Source organism: Bombina bombina, chromosome 3 (genome assembly GCF_027579735.1).
Source record: "Bombina bombina isolate aBomBom1 chromosome 3, aBomBom1.pri, whole genome shotgun sequence".
NCBI classification, from domain to species: Eukaryota; Metazoa; Chordata; class Amphibia; order Anura; family Bombinatoridae; genus Bombina; species Bombina bombina.
This window is the reverse complement of record NC_069501.1, coordinates 893,246,476-893,269,247: the sequence shown is the minus strand read 5'-3', so window position 1 is coordinate 893,269,247 and position 22,772 is coordinate 893,246,476. Positions and strand designations below refer to the sequence as shown.

Here is a 22,772-nt window from a genome sequence, read left to right as displayed (position 1 = left end):
CTTGTCCCTTAGATTTGTTCTTTTTATCCTGCAGTAGGAAGGCACCCTTGCCCCCTGTAACCGTGGAGATAAGAGTCCAGTCCTGGACCAAACAAAATGTTTCCCTTTAAAAGGGAGGGAAAGTAGTCTAGACATAGAAGTCATGACCGCAGACCAGGACTTAAGCCAGAGCGCCCGACGTGTCTGCACTGAGAAACCAGCTATTTTAGCATTCAGGCGAATAATCTGCATGTTTGCATCATAGATAAAAGAATTAGCAATTCTCAAAGCTTTAATTCTGTCTTGGATAACATCAAGGCGGACCCTCCACCTCGATCAATTTCGCTAAGGAGTCGCACCAGTAGGCTGCAGCTCCAGCAACGAGGCAACAGCCGCTGTCGGATGAAATAAATATCCCGTATGCTGAAACATTGTTCTGAGAAAAGTTTCCATCTTTTTATCCATCGGCTATCTGAAAGACGAGTTATCCTCAAGAGGGATAGTAGTACGCTTAGCTAACGTGGAGATAGCACCATCCATCACCTTAGGGACGGAACCCCACAACTTCAGCTGAGAGTCCGGGACCAGGAATCATTTTTTTAAAGGCAGACGAAGGGGAAAAGGAAGATCCAATTCTATCCCATTCGTTTTTAATAATATTCGCCATCTTTACAGGTACAGGAAAAGTTAGCAGGGCTACCCTGTCCTCGTACACGCTGTCTAATTTAGGGATCAAAGGTTCATCTGGCAACTTGGCCTCTGGAACCTGTAATGTTGACAGAACCTCCTTTAGAAGAAAACGTAGGTGTTCAATTTTAAATCTAAAGGCTGGCTCCTTCGCAGCCGGAGGCCTAGAGGAAGCAGACTCCGATCCAGTAATTTCACCCTCTAAAGACTTAGAGTGTGACCCATCCTGGGATACTTAAAAAGGCAGACAAATCAAGCAAATCACTGGATGTCCCCCGGACCGGAGAGCTATGTTTAACCTTTTTCTTGCGCTTAGCAGGGCGAAGTAGAGCACTAAGGGCCACAGATACAGCCGTCTTTAACTGCGCGGTAAAGTCTGATGGTAAAAGGCTCCCTCCAGGCAGAGGATTAGGCGTGCTACAGGAAGCTGCATGTGACAATGGAGATGATTGATGGGTATGCACCTCACGGGACGGCAAGTCCTCAGAAGTGGATGGCTCTGTCGTACTAAAGGGGTTAACCTTCTTAGACATAACCACCTTGTTGATGCATATGGAAGATAGTCGAGAGGGCGGGCACACCAAGGTCTCCTCACAATATAGACAGGTATTATTATTAGGAATAGAGGGAGTACCCTCAAGCATATCAGGATCCTCCATATCTTGCGCTAACAGTAGGATACAAATAAATGCACTTTTTCTCACAAAAACGGCACCTTTATACCCCCCAATGACTGGGGCACTCCCCACCTCCTAGACCCAGGCAACCAGAGAAGAAGCGACCTCTCCGACAGCTAGCTCGGTCAGGAAAGACAAAACGACCACAAAGTGTGACCACATCCGGTCACATGGTGCACAATGCAGGACTGCCCCTATGAGAAAAAGCGTGCCAAGCTACAAGCTGCACAGCGTTCAAACTGAAAGTAAAACACCTGTATGTTCCATTACCCCATAACAGTTTATGAACTGAAATTAAATTTCACACATAAAGCAGCATAAATCAAAGAACACATTTGAATTATCCCCACTGTTCAATGACCTCCCTCAGGAGATATTAACCCACGAATCTATAAAGATAAAAGTAGTCACACACTGTAACCCTGTCTTCAGCAATTTTAACATAAGTAAAAATTTAAATGATCTCACCAGAATCCATGCTGTGGAACAGAAACACAGCCTCTCAAGTGTGACAGTCTTGTAGCATCGATCCTGACATGGACTTGAGTGAAGAAAGCAGACAGTGAAACTTGTCAACACTGGTTGCTTAAGGAGCTGTTAGCAGGCAGTCTGGATGGGTTCTCAGAAAGACTCTCCCTGCATCTCCAGGCTCTAACTTTCGTCAATGCTCTCACTGAGAGGCTGACAAGACTACTTAAAACTTCAGTTCCATAACGAAAGGCATATGTCCCTACTGAGGAACAACTCCGGAATCTTCTGACACTTCTCTGCCATCCTCCTGTGACTAAAGGCAAAGAATGACTGGGGGATGGGGGAAGTGGGAGAGGCATTTGAGCCTTTGGCTGGGGTGTCTTTGCCTCCTCCTGGTGGCCAGGTTCAGTATTTCTCAACAGTTAGGAATGAAGCCGTGGACACTCCTTATATTAAAGAAAAATATGTGCTCAAAACAACCCCTAACAAAAAAGGGTGGGGGCTGGTGGACCCTCACCACCATATAAAAAATGTATTTATCAGGTAAGCATAAATTATGTTGTTTTCTTTCATACAGGTGGTGAGAGTCCACGATCCTTTACTCATGGGAACTAATACCCAAATTGTAGAACTCCACAAGTAGGTAACAAAGGGAAGGATTTAAACTTTTTTCGCTGAGAAAATAAATCCACAACCCCACAAAAATTGCAATTAAAAACAAACAGGCACAATCCTCAAACTGAGACAACTGCAGGAAGGATTTTTCTACCAAAGACTGCTTCAGAAGAAGCAAAAACATCAAAATGGTAAAATTTTCTAAAAGTATGCAAAGAAGATCAAGTAGCTGCTTTGCAAATTTGATCAACTAAATCCTCATTCTTGAAAGCCCAAGAAGTGGCAACTGACCTAGCAGAGTAAGCTGTAATCCACTGTGGTTGAGGCTGGCTGCCTGCCTCCAAATAAGCTATGTTACAGGGATATTCCACATGGGAGCATTTCGGTATTGAACAGAAGCATTTTTGTAATATATATGCATTAGCAAAAATGCTTCTAATAAAAGCTATAGCCGTTTTAAAAGTTTATTTAAGTATGCATTGTGCCCTTGCTCGGAGAGCCTAAAGTGCTTGTACCATCTGGTAATGACTCAATTTGTTAATAGTTGACATGATAATAAAAAAAGCCCCACTGATCATCCGAGCAGCTGCAGTAGTTAATCTGGGTGCAGTGACAATATCTAGCTATGCTTCACATGCACGTGCAGAGAAAAATTATAACACTAAAACAGTTATAACTTTTACTAGAAGCATTTTTGCCAATACATGTATATTGCAAATATGTTTCTATTCAAAGATGTAATTAATCTATGTGCAATTAAATTTTGACCGGAATGTCCCTTTAAAAGGTAAATAAGCACTGCAATACCCTGAGCTTTGATTACAGACAAAAGGGCATTTAGAATCTTGGTAAATATTCTTGGAGATGTAGCTAGACCAAATGGAAGAGCAACAAACTGATAAGGCTTTTCCAGAAAAAAACAAACTCATAAACTGGTGATCTTCTGGGTGGATGGGAAAATGAAGATAAGCAGCCTTTAAATCTATTATGGGCATAAACTGACCTTCCTGAACGAAAAGGTAAAATAGTCCTGATAGATTCCATTCTGAAGGATGGAACCCCGACAAACTTGTTCAGTCGAGTCTTGAGATCTAAAACTCGTCTGAAAGTGCCTTCCTTCTTTGGAACAATGAAGAGATTTGAATAAAATACCATCTCTTGTTCCTGTAAAGGAACTGTTACAATTACTCCCATTCTTTCCAGATCCAAGACAGATAGAAGAAAAGCTTGAGCTTTTACAGTATTCCTTGGGATATTGGACAGAAAAAAAACCTTCCTCTGGGGGACCTTATTCTAAATCAAATCCAATATCCCTGGGAACAAAATTCTGAACTCATTTATCTGGGACAGATTGAAATCAAGCCTACTGAAAAAGCTTTAATCTGCCCCCTACCAGGACTACTGGATCGGGGGCCACACAAATTTACAGTTAGAGACCCTAACAATGGTGGCTTAATCCTAGCAGTAGGAAGCATTTTGTATTGAAAAGGGGTTGAACTTATTTCCTCAACAAACAGATGGAGCACGCTACTAGCCTACCCAACTCCAAACAGGTAGGGAGAGGAGGGGTTTATGTAGGGATACAATTTCCAACCCCTCAGATATCTGGAAGGCATGTCTACTTCCAGATATATTAAAAGGACATTAAAAGGTATCTGAAGGAGAATTGCTACACATGTGCAACCAGGTTAGCACTGGAATGAAGAGAGACAGATTTCATCATGGCGGCACCCACTAAAAAAGGGAGTCAGGGTATAACTTCAATAGCAAGATTAAATACTAAATGCATTTTATAAATGTCCCTTTAAGTTCACACACGTTATTGATGTTAGAGACTGTTTCAAGTACTTAAAACCTTTCATTGAATAAACATTTAGCAAAATTTTAGTTGCTTAAATGTTTTTTTATGTAGACAAATATTTAGACAAAAAAGTACATAAGTGGCTGAAACAATCTCTATTAAACTTGATTGTTTGATGGATCTTAGAGGGCAGACTTTTTGGTTTGGTAAAATTAAGTTTCTTGTTTGAGGATAATAAACTTCATAAATGTATTATAAAAAGTTTAGTATGCACACCAGAACAAAAAATAAACTTAGCATACATTTTCTTTCTTCAGATGCATTTTCCATTACTAATTTGTCCTACCAAACTAGGAAAGAGTTTAAAAAAAAAAAAAAAAAAAAAAAAAAAAAAAAGAAAATGTATGCTTACCTGATAAATTTTTAGACACAATGAGTCCACGGATTTCATCCTTACTTGTGGGATTTCACCTCCTGGTCAGCAGGAGGAGGCGAAGAGCACCACAGCAGAGCTGCTATATATAGGTCCTCCCTTCCCTCCCACTCCAGTCATTCGACCGAAGTTAGGAGGAGAAAGGAAAAAGCCAAGGTGCAGAGGTGTCTGAAGTTTACAAAAATGAATAACCTTTCTCATAGAACAGGGCGGGCCATGGACTCATTGTGTCTAAAAAGAAACAAATTTATCAGGTAAGCATAAATTTTCTTTTCTTTTTAAAGACACAATGAGTCCATGGATGTCATCCTTACTTGTGGGATACAATACCAAAGCTAGAGTATACGGATGATAAGGGAGGGAACCTAAACAGAAGGCACCACTGCTTGAAGAACCTTTCTCCCAAAGGCAGCCTCTCAGCTGAGGCAAAAGTATCAAATTTGTAAAACTTAAAAAAAAAGTGTGAAGAGAGGACCAAGTTGCAGCCTTGCAAATCTGTTCTATAGAAGCTTCATTTTTTGAATGCCCATGAGGAAGCAACAGCCCTAGTGGAATGAACCGTAACTCTTTCAGGAAGCTGCTGTCCAGCAGTCTCATATGCAAAACGGATGATATTCTTCAGCCAAAAAGAAAGAGGTAGCCGTAGCTTTCTGACCCTTACGTTTCCCAGAGAAAACGACAAAGACGACGACTGACGAAAGTCCTTAGTTGCTTGTAAATAAAATTTTAAAGCACGGACCACGTCCAAATTGTGCAAAAGACGATCCTTTGGAGAAGAGGGATTAAGACACAAGGAAGGAACCACAAATTCCTAATTAATATTCCGGTTTGAAACAACCTTAGGAAGAAACCCTAGGTTAGTACGTAAAACTACCTTTCCGCATGAAAAATAAGGTAAGGAGGATTGTATTGTAATGCTGAAAGTTCAGACACTCTTCGAGCTGAAGAAATGGAAACAAGAAACAAAACTTTCCAAGATAACAACTTAATATCTAAGGAACCCCTTGAAGAGCTTTGAAAACTAAATTCAGACTCCATGGAGGAGTAATTGGTTTAAATACAGGCCTGATTCTAACCAAAGCCTAACAAAAAGATTGAACATCTGGGACATCCGCCAGACGTTTATGTAACAAAATAGACAAGGCAGAGATCTGACCCTTAAGGGAACTTGCCGATAAACCTTTCTCCAATCCTTCTTGAAGAAAGGACAAAATTCTGGGAATCCTAACTATACTCCATGAGTAGCCCTTGGATTCACACCAATAAAGATATTTTCGCCATATCTTTTTAATAAATTTTTCTAGTCACAGGCTTACAAGCCTGGATCATGGTTTCTATGACCAAATCAGAGAACCCCCGCTTGGATAGGATTAAGCGTTGAATCTCCAAGCAGTCAGTTTCAGAGAAACTAGATTTGGGTGAAGGAAGGGCCCTTGAATGAGAAGCTCCTTCCTCAACGGAAGTCTCCAAGGTGTCAGAGATGACATGTCCACCAGATCTGCATACCAAATTCTGCGAGGCCACGCAGGAGCAATGAGGATCACTGATGCCCTCTCTTGTTTGATTCGAGCAATGACTCGAGGAAGAAGCGCAAACGGAGAAAAAAGGTATGCAAGATTGAAGGACCAAGGAACCGCCAGAGTATCAGTTCTGCTTGGGGATCCCTGGACCTCGACCCGTATCTCGGAAGCTTGGCATTCTGACGAGATGCCATGCGATCCAACTCCGGCCGACCCCATTTGAGAATCAGGTTGGAGAACACCTCCGGATGGAGTTCCCACTCTCCCGGATGAAATGTCTGCCTGCTCAAAAAGTCCGTCTCCCAGTTGTCCACCCCTGGGATGTGGATCGCTGACAGATGACAAGAATGGGCCTCCGCCCACCGGATTACCTTGGCTACCTCGGTCATCGCTAAGGAACTCCTCATTCCTCCCTGATGATTGATGTAGGCCACAGTCGTTATGTTGTCCGTCTGGAATCTGATGAACTGAGCCGAAGCCAGCTGAGGCCAGGCCAGAAGAGCATTGAATATCGCTCTCAGTTCCAGGATGTTTATAGGAAGAAGAGACTCCGCCGGAGTCCACACTCCCTGAACTTTTAGAGGACCCCAGACAGCCCCCCACCCTAGAAGGCTGGCATCTGTTGTCACAATCACCCAGGATGGTCTGCCAAAGCATGTTCCCTGGGAAAGATGATCCAGAGACAACCACCATTGAAGTGAATCCCTCGTCTCCTGCTCCAGGGTTATCCGAGGAGACAAGTCTGCATAATCTCCATTCCACAGCCTGAGCATGTTTAACTGCAGAGGTCTGAGATGAAACCGAGCAAACAAAATGATGTCCATTGCCGCCACCATCAGTCCGATTAAAGGGACACTGTACCCAAAAATTTTCTTTCATGATTCAGATTGAGCATGATATTTTAAGCAACTTTCTAATTTACTCCTATTATCAAATTTCTTCATTCTCTTGGTATCTTTATTTAAAATGCAAGAATGTAAGTTTAGATGCCGGCCCATTTTTGGTGAACAACCTGGGTTGTCCTTGCTGATTGGTGGATAAATTCATCCACCAATAAAAAATTGCTGTCCAGAGTACTGAACCCAAAAAAACAGAATTTATGCTTACCTGATAAATTACTTTCTCTTGCGGTGCATCCAGTCCACGGCTTCATCCTTTACTTGTGGGATATTCTCATTCCCTACAGGACGTGGCAAAGAGAGCACACAGCAGAGCTGTCCATATAGCTCACCCCCCCCCCCCCCAGTCATTCGACCAAAGTTTAGGAAGAAAAAGGAGAAACCATAGGGTGCAGTGGTGACTGTAGTTTAAACAAAAAAATTTTTACCTGACTTAAATGCCAGGGCGGGCCGTGGACTGGATACACCGCAAGAGAAAGTAATTTATCAGGTAAGCATAAATTCTGTTTTCTCTTGCAAGGTGTATCCAGTCCACGGATTCATCCTTTACTTGTGGGATACCAATACCAAAGCTTTAGGACACGGATGAAGGGAGGGAACAAGACAGGTACCTTAAACGGAAGGCACCACAGCTTGCAAAACCTTTTTCCCAAAAATAGCCTCCGAAGAGGAAAAAGTATCGAATTTGTAAAATTTGGCAAAAGTATGCAGTGAAGACCAAGTCGCTGCCTTACAAATCTGTTCAACAGAAGCCTCATTTTTGAAAGCCCATGTGGAAGCCACTGCTCTGGTAGAATGAGCAGTAATTCTTTCAAGGGGCTGCTGGCCAGCAGTCTCATAGGCCAAACGGATGATGCTTTTCAGCCAAAAGGAAAGAGGTAGCAGTCGCTTTCTGACCTCTCCTCTTACCAGAATAGATAACAAACAAGGAAGATGTTTGTCTGAAATCCTTAGTTGCTTGCAAATAGAACTTTAAAGCACGAACTACATCAAGATTGTGTAACAGACGTTCCTTCTTCGAAGAAGGATTAGGACACAGAGAAGAAACAACTATTTCCTGGTTAAAATTCTTGTTAGAAACAACTTTAGGAAGAAAACCAGGCTTGGTACGCAAAACTACCTTATCTGCGTGGAACACCAGGTAAGGTGAATCACACTGTAAGGCAGATAATTCTGAAACTCAGAAGAGATAGCTACTAAAAACAAAACTTTCCAAGATAACAACTTAATATCTATGAAATGTAAAGGTTCAAACGGAACCCCTTGAAGAACTGAAAGAACTAGATTTAGACTCCATGGCGGAGCAACAGGTTTATAGACAGGCTTGATTCTGACTAAAGCCTTGAACGTCTGGTACCTCTGCCAGACGCTTGTGTAAAAGGATAGACAGAGCGGATATATGTCCTTTTAACGAACTAGCTGACAGACCTTTCTCCAATCCTTCTTGGAGAAAGGACATTATCCTGGGAATCCTAATCTTACTCCATGAGTAACCCTTGGATTCACACCAACAAAGATATTTCCGCCATATCTTATGGTAGATTTTCCTGGTGACAGGCTTTCTAGCCTGAATCAGAGTATCTATAACTGACTCAGAGAACCCACGCTTTGATAGAATTAAGCGTTCAATCTCCAAGCAGTCAGACGTAGAGAAACTAGATTTGGATGCTTGAACGGACCCTGTATTAGAAGATCCTGCCTCATTGGCAATGTCCATGGTGGGACAGATGACATGACTACTAGGTCTGCATACCAAGTCCTGCGTGGCCACACAGGCGCTATCAGAATCACCGAAGCCTTCTCCTGCTTGATTCTGGCGACCAGACACGGGAGGAGAGGAAACGGTGGAAAAACATAAGCCAGATTGAAGGACCAAGGCGCCGCTAGAGCATCTATCAATACCGCCTTGGGGTCCCGGGACCTGGACCCGGACCCGTAGAGAGAAAGTTTGGCGTTTTGACGGGACGCCATCAAATCCAATTCTGGAGTGCCCCATATCTGAGTCAGCTGGGCAAATACCTCTGGGTGGAGTTCCCACTCCCCTGGGTGAAAAGTCTGACGACTTAGAAAATCCGCCTCCCAGTTGTCTACTCCTGGGATGTGAATTGCTGAAAGATGGCAGGAGTGATCCTCCACCCACCTGATTATTTTGGTTACTTCCGTCATCGCTAGGGAACTCTTTGTTCCCCCCTGATGATTGACGTAAGCTACAGTCGTGATGTTGTCCGACTGAAATCTGATGAATTTGGCCGCAGCTAGTTGAGGCCATGCCTGAAGAGCGTTGAATATCGCCCTCAGTTCCAGAATGTTTATCGGGGGAAGCGTTTCTTCCCGAGACCATAAGCCCTGAGCTTTCAGGGAGTCCCAGACCGCACCCCAGCCTAACAGACTGGCGTCGGTCGTTACAATGACCCACTCTGGCCTGCGGAAACATATTCCCTGACACAGGTGGTCCTGAGACAACCACCAGAGAAGGGAATCTCTGGTCTCCTGGTCCAACTGAATTTGAGGAGACAAATCTGCATAATCCCCATTCCACTGTTTGAGCATGCATAGTTGCAGTGGTCTGAGGTGTATCCGAGCAAAAGGGACTATGTCCATTGCCGCTACCATTAATCCGATTGCCTCCATGCACTGAGCTACAGATGGCCCAGAAATGGAATGAAGAACTCGGCAAGTAGTTAAAAGTTTCAACTTTCTGACCTCCGTCAGAAATATTTTAATTTCTACTGAATCTATTAGTGTTCCTAGGAAGGGAACCCTTGTGAGTGGGGACAGAGAACTCTTGACGTTCACCTTCCACCCGTGAGACCTCAGAAAGGCCAATACAATCTCTGTGTGAGCCTTGGCTCTGTGAAAAGACGGCGCCTGAATTAAGATGTCGTCCAAATAAGGCGCCACTGCTATGCCCCGCGGTCTTAGAACCGCCAGAAGGGACCCTAGCACCTTTGTGAAAATTCTGGGAGCAGTGGCTAAACCGAATGGAAGAGCCACGAACTGGTAATGCTTGTCTAGAAAAGCGAACCTGAGGAACTGATGATGATCTTTGTGGATAGGGATATGCAGGTACGCATCCTTTAGATCCACGGTAGTCATATATTGACCTTCCTGGATCATAGGTAAGATTGTCCGAATGGTCTCCATCTTGAATGATGGGACTCTGAGGAATCTGTTTAGAATTTTTAGATCCAGGATTGGTCTGAAAGTTCCTTCTTTTTTGGGAACCACAAACAGGTTTGAGTAAAAACCCAGACCTTGTTCTGCAATTGGAACTGGGTATATCACTCCCATCGTATTGTAGATCTTCTACACAGCGTAAGAACGCCTCTTTCTTTGCCTGGTCTGTAGACAGACGAGAAATGTGGAACCTTCCCCTTGGAGGGGAGTCCTTGAATTCTAGAAGATATCCCTGGGATACAATCTCTAATGCCCAGGGATCGTGAACATCTCTTGCCCAGGCCTGAGCGAAGAGAGAGAGTCTTCCCCCTACAAGATCCGGTCCCGGATCGGGGGCTACCCCTTCATGCTGTCTTGGTAGCAGCTGCAGGCTTTTTGGCCTGTTTACCCTTGTTCCAGCCCTGGTAAGGCTTCCAGGTTGCCTTGGGCTGTGAAGCGTTACCCTCTTGCTTTGCAGCTGTAGAGGCTGAAGCTGGACCGCTCCTGAAGTTAAGAAAGGAAATAAAATTAGCTTTGTTTCTAGTCTTAAAGGGCTTGTCCTGAGGGAGAGCATGGCCCTTTCCCCCGGTGATTTCTGAAATAATCTCTTTCAATTCTGTCCCGAAAAGGGTCTTTCCCTTGAAAGGGATATTTAATCATTTGGATTTTGACGACACATCGGCCGACCATGACTTGAGCCGAAGTGCTCTGCGCGCCATAATGGTGAAACCTGAATTTTTTGCCGCTAACTTAGCTAATTGCAAGGCGGCATCTGTGATAAAAGAATTAGCCAGGTTTAGAGCCTTAATTCTATCCATAATTTCGTCATATGAGGTCTCCGTCTGGAGCGACTCCTCCAGCGCCTCAAACCAGAAAGCCGCTGCAGTAGTTACAGGTATAATGCAGGCAATAGGTTGGAGAAGGAAACCTTGTTGAACAAAAATTTTCTTAAGTAAACCTAATTTTTTATCCATAGGATCTTTAAAAGCACAACTGTCTTCAATTGGTATGGTTGTGCGCTTAGCAAGTGAAGAAACAGCCCCCTCTACCTTAGGGACCGTCTGCCACGAGTCCCGCCTGGGGTCAGTTATGGGGAACATTTTCTTAAAAATAGGGGGGGGAACAAAAGGGACACCTGGTCTATCCCACTCCCTAGTAACAATATCCGCAACCCTTTTAGGGATCGGAAACGCATCAGTGTATACAGGGACCTCTAGGTACTTGTCCATTTTACACAATTTCTCTGGGACCACCATAGGATCACAATCATCCAGAGTGGCTAATACCTCCCTGAGCAAAACGCGGAGGTGTTCCAGTTTAAATTTAAACGCTAATGAATCCGACTCTGCCTGATGAGAAACCTTTCCTGAGTCGGAAATTTCTCCCTCAGACATCAAATCCCTCACCCTCACTTCGGAGTGTTGTGAGGGTACATCAGATAATGCTACCAAAGCTTCAGACTGCTCATAATCTGTTCTTAAAACAGAGCTATCGCGCTTTGCAGGAAAAACTGGCAGTTTGGCTAGAAAGGCCACAAGGGAATTATCCATGACTGTCGCTAGTTGTTGCAATGTAATAGGGGCAGACGCACTAGAGGTACTAGGCATCGCTTGAGCGGGCGTAACTGGTTGTGACACATGCGGAGAGGTAGACTGACTATCCTCATTACCTTCAGTCTGAGAATCATCTAGGGCCACACTTAAGTGCAACAATATGATCTTTAAAGTGTATAGACATATTAGTGCAATTGGGACACATTCTGAGAGGGGGTTCCACCATGGCTTCTAAACACATTGAACAAGGATGTTTAACAGACTAGTAGCATACACAAGCAGGCTTGGAAAACACTTTAATCAAATAAAAAACACAATTTGAAAAAACGTTACTGTGCCTTTAAGAAATAAAAAGAGCACACAATTTTACAAAACAGTGAAAAATGCAGTATGTACCTAAGGCTTTAATATGATTGCATAGCAAGTTTCAGAACGATTAACCCATTAATGCCCAAACCGGAGCAGCCTAAAGCCAACAACCGGTTAACTAACTACAGCACCTTGCCACAGCTTACTGCTGTGGCCCTACCTGCCCTTAGGGATCAGTTTTGGGGGAATAAAGCTTCTTCTAGGCCCTCAATCAGCAGCTGGACCCTCCATGTGAAGCAGCATGAAACAGCCTTTCAATTTTAACTGCGCATCTGAGGCGCGAAATTAGGCCCCTCCCACTCCACTCCGGAGTTGTGAGGCCTACAAAAATCCCTTCTAAGTGACTAAATTTATGCCATGTGGATAATAACCCCAGTAAAACACACCAAAGTGCTTAAAAAGGTTTCTCCAACGAATATTTCTAAAATAAATAATAGATTGCCCTGCATTAGTGTCAACCAGCCTATTTAGCCCTGTCATGTAAGCATTCAATTCTATACTAAGTCTCAGAACATAGCTTACCCTCCCCACATGGGGATCTTGTCAGTCTTCTAGCATTATCTCAGTCTTGTCTAGAAATAAATGACTGAACATACCTCATTGCAGTCAAGCCTGCAAACTGTTCCCCCCAACTGAAGTTTTCTGGTCCTCCTCAGTCCTGTGTGGGAACAGCAGTGGATTTTAGTTACAACATGCTAAAATCATTTTCCTCTCAGCAGAATTCTTCATCACTTTTCTGCTAGAGAGTAAATAGTACAAACCGGTAACATTTAAAAATAATAAACTCTTGATTGAAGATATAAAACTACAAATCTAACACCACATTCACTTTACCATCCCGTAGAGAGACCCTAGTGCTTAGAGCCGGCAAAGAGAATGACTGGGGGGTGGAGCTAGAGGGGGAGCTATATGGACAGCTCTGCTGTGTGCTCTCTTTGCCACTTCCTGTAGGGCATGAGAATATCCCACAAGTAAAGGATGTGGACTGGATACACCTTGCAAGAGAAAAGCATAGATGCCTTCTTTTTCAAATAAAGATAGCAAGAGAACAAAGAAAAATTGATAATAGGAGTAAATTAGAAAGTTGCTTACAATGGCATGCTCTTTCTGAATTACAAAACAACATTTTTGGGTTCAGTGTCCCTTTAACTCCATGCACTGGGCCACTGACGGCCGAGGATTGGACTGAAGAGTTCGACAGGTAATTAGAATCTTTGATTTCCTGACCTCTGTCAAAAAAATCTTCATGGATATAGAATCGATTACAGTTCCCAGGAAACTCACCCTTACTTTCGGGATTAAAGAACTCTTTTCCAGATTTTACACCCGCGAGTCCTCAGGAAGGACAGTACAATGTTGGTATGAGACCCTGCTTGTTGACAAGATGGCGCCTGAATCAGAATATCATCCAGATAAGGCGCCACCGCAATGCCCCGTGGTCTTAGAACTGCCAGCAAAGATCCCAGAACCTTTGTGAAAATTCTGAGTGCCGTGGCTAACCCGAAAGGAAGGGCCACAAACTGGAAGTGCTGGTCCAGAAAAGCAAACCTTAGGAACTTGTGATGATCTCTGTGGATAGGAACATGAAGGTATGCATCCTTCAAATCCACTGTTGTCATAAATTGACACTCCTGGATCAATGGAAGAATGGTCCGAATAGTTTCCATCTTTAATGATGGAACTCTGAGAAACTTGTTTAGACTCTTAAGATCTAATATAGGTCTGAAGGTTCCCTCTTTTTTGGGAACTACAAACAGATATGAATAAAACCCCTGCCCCTGTTCCTGTTCCTGTGCTGGAACGGGAACAATTACTCCCAGGAAGAAGAGGTCTCTTACACAATGTAAGAATGCCTTTTTTTATCTGGTTTACAGATAATCTTGAAAGAAGATATCTTCCTCTGGGAGGAAAATTCTTGAACTCCAGTTTGTATCCCTGGGACACTATCTCTAAAGCCCAGGGATCCTGAACGTCTCACACCCAAGCCTGAACGAAGAAAGAAAGTCTTCCCCCCCCCCACCAGATCCGGTCCCGGATCGTGGGCATGCCCTTCATGCTGTTTTGGAGTCAGCAGCAGGCTTCTTGGACTGTTTATCCTTGTTCCAAGGCTGGTTGGGTCTCCAAGTAGGCTTAGATTGCGAATAGTTTCTTTCTTGTTTAGAGGAGGAAGAGAAAGAATTTCTCTTGAAATTACAAAAGGAACGAAAATTACTCTGTCGTTCCTTTTGTTTATTTCTCTTATCCTGAGGAAGAAGATGACCCTTACCTCCCGTGATGTCAGAAATAATTTCCTTCAGGCCAGGTCCAAACAAGGTCTTTCCCTTGTAAGGAATAGCCAGAAGCTTAGACTTGGATGATACGTCCGCAGACCAAGGTTTTAACCATAAAGCTCTGCGGGCAAAAATAGAAAACCCTGAACTCTTAGCTGCTAATTTACTAATTTGCAGAGAAGCATCTGTAATAAAGGCATTAGCCAACTTCAGAGCTTTAATCCTATCTTGGATCTCCTCTAAAGGGGTCTCAGTTCTGAGAGACTCAGACAAAGCATCAAACCAATAAGCTGCTGCACTAGTGACCTAGCAATAAACGCAGCCGGCTGCAATAGCAGACCCTGGTGAACATAAATCTTTTTAAGTAGTCCCTCTAATTTCTTGTCCATGGGATCTTTAAAATCACAACTATCCTCAATGGGAATAGTAGTACGCTTGGCTAGAGTGGAAATAGCTCCTTACACCTTAGGCACCGTCTGCCAAGTTTCCCTGACAGCGTCCGTTATAGGAAACATTTTCTTGAAAATAGGAGAAAAGGGAATACCTGGACTCTTCCATTCCTTGGAAATAATCTCAGAAGTCCACTTCGGTACTGGAAAAACGTCTGAGTAAGAAGGAATTTCAAAATATCTATCCAACTTGCTCGACTTCACAGGAGCGACCACTACTGTAGAATCACAGTCATCCAAAGTAACCAAAACCTCCCTGAGCAACAGACTGAGGTGTTCTAGTTTAAACATAAAAGAAACAACCTCTGAATCAGTAAAAGGTATTGACCCTTCTGAGTCTGAAACTTCGCCTTCTGATAGAACCTCCATACCCTCCAACTCAGCTCCCTGTGAGGGTACCTCCGAGATTGCCACCATAGAATCAGAAACCTCATTTACTACGTGGTTGTCCTTCCTCTTACGCTTGCCTTGAAGCACAGGAAAAGCAGACAACGCATCAGAAATTGTAGAAGACATAACTGTAGCTATGTCTTTTAAGGTAATTCCAGCAATCACTGGAGTAGAAGTACAGGGCACTGCTTGCGCGGGCGTTAAATCATGGGACGCTAGGGGAGAAAGCTGCGGCATACTCGGACTCTCAGCATTAGACTACTGAGATGCATCCGCCTTTGAAAAATTTTGCTCATGAAAAATTTTATCTTTATAACTCAATGCCATTTCAATACATGACAAAATCATTGAGCTTTACTCCCTGACCCAGTGCCTGTACATATGCTGCCATAAAAAAAAACACCCTCCATACATAGAGAGCCAGAAGTCCCAAATTAAAGGCTCATTTGAAATGCCCACTTTCTTCTGAGTTTTTCTCTTTTCCCAGAATAAAAAGTTTGCACTTACCTTAAAGCTGTCCGACAGCAGGACAGTCCAACAGGTTTAAGAGGTCCTCTCCCTCCTATAGCCCTGTGGAAGATAAGGCCTGAGTTAGTACTTGCTTAGGCCATCAGGATAAGGGCAGCAAAAATATATGGGAGGCACAGTGAGAATTATGGCCCACCAGTTCCCATTGCTTTAAAGCCACCAAAAGCTCTCCTGTAGAGATTGATATGGACTACGGCTACACCCTTTAACAAAGTAGCACTCTCTGGCACCACTTAAAAATAATAAACTATTGATTGAAGAATCTAATCTAACACCTCACTTTACCTCTTCCTATCACTAACATAGGCAAAGAGAATGACTGGAGTGGGAGGGAAGGGAAGAGCTATATATAGCAGCTCTGCTGTGGTGCTCTTTGCCTCCTCCTGCTGACCAGGAGGTGAAATCCCACAAGGATGAAATCTGTGGACTCATCGTGTCTTTAAAAAGAAAAGTCTACTTGGTTTTTATGGCCCTACAGATAAAAAACAGAATTTATGCTTACCTGATAAATTACTTTCTCCAACGGTGTGTCCGGTCCACGGTTTCATCCTTACTTGTGGGATATTCTCCTCCCCTACAGGGAATGGCAAGGAGAGCACACAGCAAGAGCTGTCCATATAGCCCCCCCTCTGGCTCCGCCCCCCAGTCATTCGACCGACGGTTAGGAGAAAAAGGAGAAACTATAGGGTGCCGTGGTGACTGTAGTGTATAAAGAAAGCAAGAAATTTTTCAAACCTGATTAAAAAACCAGGGCGGGCCGTGGACCAGACACACCGTTGGAGAAAGTAATTTATCAGGTAAGCATAAATTCTGTTTTCTCCAACATTGGTGTGTCCGGTCCACGGTTTCATCCTTACTTGTGGGAACCAATACCAAAGCTTTAGGACACGGATGAAGGGAGGGAGCAAATCAGGTTACCTAAACGGAAGGCACCACGGCTTGCAAAACCTTTCTCCCAAAAATAGCCTCCTAAGAAGCATAAGTATCGAATTTGAAAATTTGGCAAAGTATGCAGGGAAGACCAAATCGCTGCCCTACAGATCTGATCAACAGAAGCCTCGTTCTTGAAGGCCCATGTGGAAGCCACAGCTCTAGTAGAATGAGCTGTAAATGGTTCAGGAGGCTGCCGTCCAGCAGTCTCATAAGCCAATCGGATGATGCATTTCAGCCAAAAGTAAAGAGAGGTAACAGTAGCTTTCTGTCCTCTCCTCTTACCAGAATAGACGACAAACAAAGAAGATGTCTGTCTGAAATCCTTCGTTGCTTCTAAATAGAATTTCAAAGCACGAACTACATCTAAATTATGTAACAAACGTTCCTTCTTCGAAACTGGATTCGGACACAGAGAAGGAACCACTATTTCCTGGTTAATATTCCTGTTGGAAACCACTTTTGGAAGAAAACCAGGCTTTGTACGTAAAACTACCTTATCTGTATGGAATACCAGATAGGGTGAACACACTGCAAAGCAGACAATTCAGAAACTCTTCTAGCAGAAGAAAAAGCAACCAAAAACAGAACTTTCCAAGATAGTAACTTAATATCTATGGAATGTAAGGGTTCAAACGGAACCCCTTGAAGAACTGAAAGAACTAACACCACAAACTCCTCACCATCCCCGTGGAGATGCTACTTGTTCAGAGCGGCAAGGAGAATGACTGGGGGGCGGAGCCAGAGGGGGGGCTATATGGACAGCTCTTGCTGTGTGCTCTCCTTGCCATTCCCTGTAGGGGAGGAGAATATCCCACAAGTAAGGATGAAACCGTGGACCGGACACAACAATGTTGGAGAAATGTGGATAACTGTAAATGTTTGTTAAAATAGGCACTATGTAAATCTTTAAAATTAACCGTTTTCTGCATTTATTATTAAGCACAAACTAAGGTCTACTGAATATACTTTGCATATAGAGCTTTTTAAAGGCATTTCACCTGTCTTATACATTTCTACTTCTCCAGATTATGTGTTTATTAAATGGCAAACTACAAGTTTAATGGTGCCAAACATGAACAACCTTGAAACTGAACTAAACAAACCAAGCTCTAAGTACATGTAAGCCAGTTAGTATTTTGTTTTAATTATTTTAATCATCATAATTCAAAGCTCAGAAATAAATCTGCTAAACTTAGAGATTCCCAGCTCATTTTTGAGTTTGGGGGGGGGAGAGATATGATTGTCACAGAATATTTGTGAACACCAATAACCAGTATCCTGATGGACTGTCTACTATCTGTGTGATATAATCTGAACATGAGAAATTGTTACACACATTTTATAATAGTTGTATTTATTATAGATCATACGTAAATAAACCAAAACGTCAGCTCATTTAGTTAAAGTGTTCAATGTTATAGTCTATATACAGCTTCAACTATTGTCATATGCTGTAAAGTAATTAAAGGAATATGAAACCCAAACATTTTCTTTTGGTATTAAGATGGAGCATACAATTTTTAGGTTTCCAATTAACTTCTATTAAATTTGCCTGTTTCCCATTGTATTCTTCGTTGATGAGATACCTAGGAAAGTTGTATGAAGCACTACATGGCAGGAAATAGTGCTGCCCTCTAGTGCTCTTGCAAATAGATTTTCAAACTGATGCCATATAGTGCTCCAGCACATGAACAATCATGATCTTATGTGCTTGCTTTTCAACACATTTATCAAGAGAATGAAGAAAATTTGATAATAGAAGTAAAATTTGAAAGTTGTTTAAAAATTGTAAAAATGTTGGTTTCATGTCCCTTTAAAGACATTTTTGTATATATAAAAGGAAAATATAAAGCAACTAAGCTTATTTTAACTTGTGTATTCAGTCTGTATGTTTGTTCAGCATACAAAACTATAACTATTCAGAACGTCAAATTATTTCAAATATAATCGGTACGAAAAATACAAAACAAAAATCTTTTCATTGTCTTTGATACAAAAAATCAATGCATGTGCCTTTTTCTAGACATACAAATAAAATAAAGATTCAAAGTTATGTTAAAATGATTTATATTTAAAACTAATAAAATACAATTTATGAAACAAATCTTAAAAAAACTTTCCAGGAACTAGTATGTTGCTAAAGTTTGAGTAAAATATTTTTTGATACAAGTGTTAGAATTAAGAAACTGCAAACTCTGTCGTTAATGGGATAGTAAACTCAAAAAATTTTTTAATCTTAATTAAAAAATATATTGAAGTTTTAAGAATTTGTAAGTAACTATTAAATGTTTTCAGCCATTTTCTGGATATTTGTCATTAAAAATCTTTATTTCGCCAAACCCAGTTTTTACCTTGTGTGCCCTATAACTATGTTCTACCTAGGTAGAAACATCATGGTGGCCCGCATGAGCATTTAAAGTCTTTAAAGGCTAATGCATGTGCTTATTTAGACCCCTCCTCTCCTGCAGAATGTCATTAACAAAGTGCTTGATACAGGGATAGTGACGTAGATGCTGGTAGAATTGAGGAAAGGCGGCTCGTTATCCCTTCTGTAGCCACTATTACGGACCAAGCCGGCACTTGAGAGGGGGCGGCACTTCAGTCAGTGACTATATCACATTTATAGTCAGACTGCCCCTCCTGTCTGCCACTCTGTGACAGTGACTGACTGTCCTCTCTGCTCTGGATCAAATCTGATTGACAGGCTCAGCAGCATAATCAGCATTGTGATATTATATATGGTGATCTATACAAAATATATTTATCTCTCCAGCAGTCTAGTTCTGACAAACTGCAGTGCGATTTAATTCGCATTTTAGACAGGCAATATAGCGGCTGACCGCCGCTGTCAATCCCAATCTTGACAGCAACAGGTCAGTCGCTATATTGCATGTCTGAAATGCGACTGAAATTGCACTGCAGTTTGTCAGAACTAGACTGCTGGAGAGATACATTTATTTTGTATAGATCACCATATATCACAGCACGGGTTGCACAACAGAACACTCTCCTATTTAATATACTCATCACTGGAATGTTACTATATTTTAAGAGCCGTAACATACATTAGTGTTGTTGGTCAGTGCCACTGAAGGCAGACTGCCGTTTGCTCCTCCTAAGTCCTAACCTATAAGTCTCACTCTTGACGCAAAGAATATAAGCAATAGTAAATTCGGATGTTAATAATTAACCTTAGTTGTATTTTTTTTATGGATTTTTTCTGGTTCATCTTTCATTATTTTTTATAATAATTAACCTTAGTCACATCCAATTTACTATTGCATATAATAACATCAGCATAGTAAATATGGCCACTGAGCATACTATGTTAAACTGCGCATGCGAATCCAGTAGATTACAAGTGCTCATGCGTTGTGGTGATGATCCAGTCATTAATATTAAAATGACAACTGCTGCACTATTGGATGGAACACATTACATTATTTAAAAAAAACACTGCCTACTTTTAAGGGCGGTCAATCCACTCGAGTTATGAGATTTTCAAAGTTATTTATAAGGTGTTAAAGATGCTTCATTTACAGGAAAAAATAAGTTTATTTTATTATATAAATACTGTTAATTCTAATACTGTCTTATTTCAGTACCATTGGGCTAAGTTTTCTAACCCTTTAACATTTTTGTTTTGTGTAAATCAATTACTGTCTGAAGACAAAAAAATGCGTTGGCTCTTTTGAGAGGTTAGCGAAGAGATACCATAAAACATTGTGCAATAATAGGGTAATGTTTATGTAACTGATTGTGCAAGCAGGTTTAACACTATAAACTTAAAACTCTGACCTTTTAAAGGAAGGAGGCACATTTTTGAAAGAAAAAAAAAAAACCTAATCATCCAATGCAAGACACAAATGACTCCATAATACCAACCACAAGAGCAAAATAAACAACCTTCTGGATACTGTATGCCTAAGCATCTTAATAAACATTTACCAATTACAAAAACCTGCAGTAGAGCAATTCTATTCAGAAATCGAAGATGAGGGCTCAGGCAATAACTGGGAGGATTTAAAAAAGCTAAGCAATGTCATAAACTAAACAAGACAATACAAGCAAATAAATGTGTGGAAATGTTCTCACATCTTTAGAAGCAGCAATTTGATTGATAAATTCCCCATCTGTAAAGAGGATGTTCTGCCCATCCGTATTACAATCTAAAAAAGGAAAAATGTAAGAGACAAGAATTAGACTAGTCTGTTAGTGAAACATTAGCCCTCATTTTGCAGATCTATCCAATTAAACCCTACCTCAAGCATTTGGGTTTCTGGCACAGTCGTCATGCTTTTGTGCCACCTTCTCCACACTTCTCCTTTCATCTCTCCCTGACTCATTTTCATGGATATGGCAAGAAAACCAGACAGATGCAAAGCACCAAAATGGTGCTCTTGAGCTTTAAATCAAATGCTAAAGTACTATTCTGGTGTCTATTATGATTCTAAATGAAACTTGTATTTCTAGTTAAATAGCCAAAATATAAATAAAATCTGAAACCTGTGTAGTTCTGCATTGGTTAATATGATAGCATTATAAAAACTATTGTAGACCCAATTTTACATTTAATGTGTGTCATTAAAGTGATTATGTGTCATGTAATTAAAGGGACATTATACTACTAAAATGACATGCTCATGCTATAATCTGTTAGAGTTAACACTAGCAACACTGTAATCCTATGTGTTTAACCCCCGGTGCGACTAACCCTGCTGATTGGATCAGCTGCAGTTTCCACTCGGGACAACCAGTTTTTAAATGAAAAACAAACCTCTAATAGGCAAAAGAACAGAAGAGCTAGCTAGTAAACATACTCAAGGGTCATTTCAATGGGTTTCTTTATAAATTGCTCTAAAAAAGCAAAAAGTTTAAAAGAATTGTTAACATGACTGTTTTTATGTCCATACAAGATAAACTGGGGTGCAATTTACATACCATTGGGCCTTCAGAAAATCTGTATTAGCTAAAACACACAACACAAAAGGTTTTCATTTTTTTTAGAATTCCTTCTTCCTTATGCCTCGCTCCTCAAGTATGTTAAAGGGACAGTCAAGTAAAAAAAAAAAAACTTTCATGATTCAAATAGGGCATGTAATTTTAAATAATTTTCCAATTTACTTTTATCACCAATTTTGCTTTGTTCTCTTGGTATTCTTAGTTGAAATCTAAACCTAGGAGGGTCTTATGCAAATGTCTTAGACCTTGAAGGCCGCCTCTAAGCTGAATGCATTTGGACCACTAGAGGGCGTTAGTTCATGTGTTTCATAAAGAGAACATTGAGCTCATGCACGTGAATTTGCCGAAAGGTCATCACTGATGGGCTAAAATGCAAGTCTGTCAAAAGAACTGAAATAAGGGGGCAATCTAAAGATGCTTACATACAAAGCAATTACAGAGGTAAAAAGTGTATTATAACTATGTTGGTTATGCAAAACTAGGGAATGGGTAATTAAGGGATTATCTATCTTTTAAAACAACAAAAATTCTGGTCTTGACTGTCTCTTAGTTAAAAACACAAACAATTAACCACCTTACATGGAAAACAATTTATTTAAGAACATACCTGATAAATTCATTTCTTTCATAGTGACAAGAGTCTATGAGCAAGTGACGTATGGGATACACATTCCTACCAGGAGGAGGCAAAGTCTCCCAAACCTCAAAATGCCTATAAATACACCCCTCACCACACCCACAATTCAGTTTAATGAATTGTCAAGTAGTGGGGTGAAAGAAACAAATACACCTCCCACCTCACTCATACCTTAGTTTAACGTGTAGCCAAGAAGTGAGGTGTAAAAGAAGGAGTAAAAAGCATACAAAAAGAGGAAATTAAAAAAATAAAGTGCTTTATACAAAATAAATTGGGTGAGTCTAATGGACTCTTGCCACTATGAAATAAATTAATTTATCAGGTAAGTTCTTACATAAATTATGTTTTCATCATTTAAGTGGCAAGAGAAAATGAGCTAGTGACGTATGGGATATAATACCCTAGATGTGGAAATACACAAGTCACTAGAGAGGGGGGGGGGA

At 41.4% G+C, this 22,772-nt stretch overlaps 1 protein-coding gene across 1 annotated transcript in view; it reads right to left on the bottom strand.

The window, feature by feature from the left end:
* Window positions 1-22,772, bottom strand: part of MYCBP2 (MYC binding protein 2) — a gene marked incomplete in the record, with an annotated part of 1,460,675 nt that overhangs the window by 1,206,196 nt on the left and 231,707 nt on the right. Inside the window, 1 exon segment of the mRNA XM_053707907.1 lies at window positions 20,826-20,899. Within this exon segment, the coding sequence (XP_053563882.1) occupies window positions 20,826-20,899 (74 nt within the window).